At 39.0% G+C, this 5,338-nt stretch overlaps 1 protein-coding gene across 1 annotated transcript; it reads left to right on the top strand.

The window, feature by feature from the left end:
• The first annotated feature begins 1,807 nt into the window (after nt 1-1,807).
• On the top strand, nt 1,808-5,081 carry LOC18422279 (pto-interacting protein 1). The gene is made up of 6 exons (XM_006826784.4): nt 1,808-2,679; nt 2,951-3,202; nt 3,483-3,643; nt 3,748-3,827; nt 4,306-4,453; nt 4,546-5,081. The coding sequence occupies exons 1-6, from the start codon at nt 2,184-2,186 to the stop codon at nt 4,882-4,884; spliced, it is 1,476 nt and encodes a 491-aa protein (XP_006826847.1). The 5' UTR covers nt 1,808-2,183; the 3' UTR covers nt 4,885-5,081.
• Nucleotides 5,082-5,338: the final 257 nt, after the last annotated feature.

Genomic DNA, 5,338 nt, shown 5'->3' with positions numbered 1-5,338 from the left:
AGCCTTGTTTTTAAGCCATGTGACCCTTGTCCCCTTGAAATCATCACATGGGTATTAGGGAAATTTAAAGCTTACAGCAAAAAAACAAATCCTAACATGCCGGAAATTAACGTCTTCTATTTTACTGTTAACCATTCAATCACACGTAGGTGTTGTACGTGAAAACTAAAAAACAGTCAAATAATAAGGAAGCTTTTGGGTACATTTTACTATTAGCCATTCAATTCGTGTTGAAACCTAAAAGCAGTCAAATAATAGGTTTGCTTTTTGAAATCATCAATCATGTACAGGAGAAAGAGAGACATCAATAGGGGACAGGACGAAAAGGAGAGAGAACCAGTGTTGGAAAGGCGGACTCTTCCCTGGAACCCGGTACTGGGCTGGGCCGCATCTGTGTAACTCGGCCTGAGTGGGGCAGGTCCTGGCTAGACCAAGACATGTTAAATAAATAAATAAATAACAAAGATTCCAAAAGTCTAAAATATAAATTTAAAGTAAAATTAAACATAACACATTTAAATAAGGTTAAAAAAATAGTGAAAAATAACCTTAGGTAATTTTCTATTTTAAAAATAATCAAAAAAAGAAAAAATAAATATTCATGGCCAAATCACATATCAATGTTACAAATAAATTTTTTACTTTTTATTTGTGTAATTTTTTGAATTTTTTTTTAGATCCCAAGACCACCAAAGTTAAGATACTTGGGCTTGCCATGGTAGTGAGAGCCTGAGTTACTCAGCTCTTGAGCTACTCCCAAACTTGTGAGAACCGTGAGTGAGAATTGATTAACGGGAGAGAGGATGAAAAAGAGAGTAAAGAATGTAAATGAGAGAGTTGTGACACAATTCTGAAGTGCAATTTTGGCTACTATATATTTTTAAGAATGAAGTTGGGGTTATGGGGGTAGCACCACTTGTGCCGCAGTTAATGTTTAGGTTTTTATTCTCATTTAATACATTAAAAAATCGCTAACGATTTTAAAAAACGGGTAAAGGTTCGTGATCCCTACTAAATTATTAAATAAATAAATAAATAAAATAAAATAAAAAAAAGAAAAGAAAAAAAAAAAAAAAAAAAAACACGGTGTTGTGAGAGAGAATAAAAATGACAATGTAAGAGAAGAAACGACAAAGGGCAATGCGAATAAAAAAGAAAAAGAGAGAACGAGAGGCACTTTTACTCTTTAGAGAGGAGTTATGGTGGGGTATGTCCCTACAAAGGCAGGCGCACAGATATCCGGTAGTTAGATAGATGGTAACCAACCGCCGGTGTGGTATGACGTGCCGTCCGGCCATAAATCCGGCCAAACACACCATCTAAACATGTCCCTAACTCTAATCTACCATCCATAAACATGTACAAAAGAAAAATGAGCATCGCTAAACCTGGACCTCTTCTTTAAGCTTCTGTCTTAATTCAACGCGAATGGAGCTAGGCCTGTTCCTTGTGTCCCAACCTTGAGAATCTTTCTCGAAATCAATGAAAGATAACTCATAAAATATCTCTCTAAATTAATGAACGATAACCCCCTCGTTCTCTCTCTAAATTAATGAAAGATCACTCCCTCTTTCCCTCTAAAATATCTCTCTTAACTCCCTCTTTCTCTGTCCAAATTATCTCTCTTAACTCTCGTTCTCTCTCTAAATTAATGAAGGATTATGGTTGCGAAAAATAAGATCCCAATTCAAAAGACTTGCCTTATTATACAAAGCGTGCACAGATCTATAAACTCCTCTCTCTCTCTCTCACTCACTCTCTCTACATTCGTGTCTCTCCATTTCTCTCTCCCCTTTCTGTTTCTATGTCCTGGGTTCTTGCTCCAATGGCTTTTCCTTCGTCTCCTTCTCCATCTGTGCAGTGCAAAGTAAGGAAAGCATAAAGTTCGTCGAAATAGCAGCCTTTGAAAGTGGGCTCTTTACTCCCCTTCTCTCCTTATTTCTTTATTCTGCAACTAAAGAGAGCGAAAGGAAAGTGAAGGCCTCGAACCACTACAGAAACTTAGAGAGAGAGGAAAGTGAAGGCCTCGAACCACTACAGAAACTTAGAGAGAGAGGAAAGTGAAGGCCTCGAACCACTATAGAAACTTAGAGAGAGAAAGGAAAGTGAAGGCCTCGAACTCCTCACAGAACAAAGAGAGAACTTTTTCTTTTCATCTCTGTCTCGTTTTCTGAGCCTTGTTGATGGGTTGCTCACAAAGCATCATTGATTCAGACGAGAGGGATGAGAGCGCAGAGCTTGGAATCTCAGTGGGGTGCGATCCAAACATGAAAGTTACAGGAAAAAAAAAGATTTGGGGCTTTCGCCTGCTCTTTGTAGGCAAGCTCAGAACTCAACAAAATGAAGAGGAGAAAACCAACAAGGCATGGTTGCTTGGTGATTCTGAAGATGGAGAATGTAGAGAAATCAGTGGAGTTATTGAGTGTTTGGAGCCTCAATCTGTTCACTCTTCATTTCGTTTCAGCTTTGGTTCTCAAATGGAGCTGGAAGGCTTGAACCCAACTGTTCTTTTGGTGAATCTAGAGAGAGAAACAGGGGCCAAAAGTCATGAACCAGCTTCTATGGAATCTCAATGGAGGAGGATCCAATCTCTAGAGCGTAACATTTCCCCTGTTTCTGAGAAGCTCACTAGATTCAGTTACTCTGAGGTCCAATCTGCTACAAAAAATTTCTCAAGAGGTGGTCTAACTGTTCCCCATTCTTTATTTTCACTGCAATTAAATTTGAGAGCTATGGTTATAAAACTGATTTTTTTTTTTTTTTTGTGCGGTAGTTTCTATTTTTCATTCAATTGTACCCAATCTTTTGTTTACTTTAAATATTAGAGCTTTATCGACGGAATTGCTCTCTTCATTTTATGGGTTAAGTTCTTATTGTTTCTATAAATTTACCTTCTGGTATTTGTTTGGTTTGGTGGTTTTATATGGCGGATTTTTTTGTTTTTTTGCAGAGAGAGTGTTGGGAAGAGGAGCTCATAGCCTTGTTTACAGAGGGAATTTAGGATTTGGGCGTTTCGTCGCAATAAAATGTTTGGATAATGACGATAAAGAGTCAGGGAAGGCTTTCTGTAGGGAGTTGCAGATTGCTGGTTCTCTTGACCATGGCAACATTGTTCCACTCTTGGGCTTCTGCATAGATCCATTGGGTCTCTTTCTTGTTTACAAATTCATCTCTGGTGGAAGCTTGGACCACCATCTACACGGTATTGCTTTAAAGTTTAAACTCATCCCCAATTTCCCAAAATCTCTCTCTCTCTCTCTCTCTCTCTCTCTCTCTCTCATGCGACACCCAATACTGAAACAATGTATGCTGAAACAGAATGTGTACTCTGTTTTCTTCTTTAATTTTTGAACTTGAACAGTTTTTAGCAAAGAAGTTGACTGTATTTTTGTTCTGTTTCTTATATGCGGTTAGTTTCATATTTCAGTTTGATATTCCTCTCTCTCTCTTTCTCTCTCTAACCATTGTGGATAATGATGCAGAAAAGAAAGGTAAGAGCTCAATGGCATGGCCAGTGAGGTACAAAGTGGCAGTTGGGGTGGCGCAGGCTGTAGAGTATCTCCATTATGGCACTGACAAGTGCGTTGTTCACAGAGACATCAAGCCGTCCAATATCCTCCTCTCATCAAACAAAACAGCCAAGGTTTAGTTCTTCACTCCCTGTAACAATTCATATTTAAGTTTATGATTGATTATTTAGATCAATTTGAAACCAAATTTAAGTCTGAATTTCAACATATGTTGCAGTTATGTGATTTTGGGCTGGCTACTTGGACTGAAGGAGCCTCAATCCCCTTCCTTTGCAAGACTGTCAAAGGAACGTTCGGGTACGCATAAAATCGAGCATTAACATAAAAGGGGAAATAATTCAGTTTGTATGTTTTACCCACTAGGAAATTACTGTAGCATTTCTCCTATTCAGCTTATACTTTGTAACCATTGTTGGGTGGTGGAATTTGGTCTAGTATGGACAGGTTTTACATTCCCTAAACATAAACTTTTATCAGTGTCAAAACCTTCACATCGTGGTTCGATCTTACCATAGGCATGAATTATTTTACATGTTTTAACTTTCAAAACAGGAAATTCTATGTGTTAATCTGACCAACTGTATATGTTGTCCAACCCACATTGGACTTCGATGAATTGACTACTGAAACAGACAATTCGTTCACCTAAACGTGAGCCTTTCTGTTATCCACATTGTAAATTTCGATGTTTAATGACTGCAAACAACAGATTGTGTTCCCCTATAACTCAAATATCTACCTCTCTTTTGACACAAATGTCTTTGTTAACCTACAGGTACTTGGCCCCTGAATATTTCCAGCATGGTAAGGTGTCTGAGAAAACTGATGTGTATGCATTTGGAGTGGTGTTGCTAGAGTTGATAACGGGGCGGGAGCCCATAGAAAACAAAAGGCCACCTGGTGAGGAGAACTTGGTATTATGGGTAAGTCAATAATGGTTGGTTAGATTGGGTGGATTCTTAGCCTTTCTTGTGAATTGGGATATTGAATTTTGAGAGATGTCGACAATTTGCAGGCAAAGCCTCTCCTTCATGGCCAACACATAGATGAACTCCTGGACCAACGGATAAGGCTCGAGACCCGTTACCGGAAGCAAGTCCAGAGAATGGTGCAAGCTGCCGCCTCTTGTTTGAGCACAGAGGAGGCAAGGAGGCCTTCTATGGCAGAGGTTGCGAGGTTATTAAGAGGGCGGGACGAGAAGTTCTATAGTGAGAGAGAGTATAAAATCGGACATTACCACTCCCTTGAACAATTTGAGCTCAGGAATGAGATTGAGGGCCATATGGCCTTGGCCATGATGGGTGTAGCTGATCTTGAAGATGATCACCAGAACAGAGTGCAGCATCGCGGGTGATGTCACCCATTGACTCCTTAATTCTTTTGAGCTGCCATTTTTTCTTTTGCTACCCCAAGAAAAATAACTGTCTTGGTTATTTTTCTTTCCTATTTTTCTTTTGGGTAGTAGAATGAATTACCCTTACAGTTGTACATAGAGAAGATGGGATTGTAACCAGGATTGTTGCGAGTGTTGTTCCTGGTTTTCTTACAAAACTGTAAAAGACTCTCTCTCTCTCTCTCGCTCTCTCTCTCTCTGCTGTTGCTTCAGGTTGGGGGTGAAACCTCAGCCATATTCGTGCATTGACCGATGACGTTTGATTGCAAAGTTTACAAAGGAAGATAGTGGGGCTTATTCTTTTAATGCAGCATTTACTTATGGGTGCGGTCTTTATAAGGTTGCAACCTTAAACAATCCAATCAAGGCGCATCTCCAAATTTTATCATAACATGTAATTTTGTCCTAAAAATTT

This window comes from Amborella trichopoda, chromosome 4 (genome assembly GCF_054954075.1).
Source record: "Amborella trichopoda isolate Santa Cruz 75 chromosome 4, AtrichopodaSantaCruz75HAP2 v2.0, whole genome shotgun sequence".
NCBI classification, from domain to species: Eukaryota; Viridiplantae; Streptophyta; class Magnoliopsida; order Amborellales; family Amborellaceae; genus Amborella; species Amborella trichopoda.
Note: the sequence above shows the minus strand (reverse complement) of the source record. Positions and strands in the feature narration are given on the sequence as shown.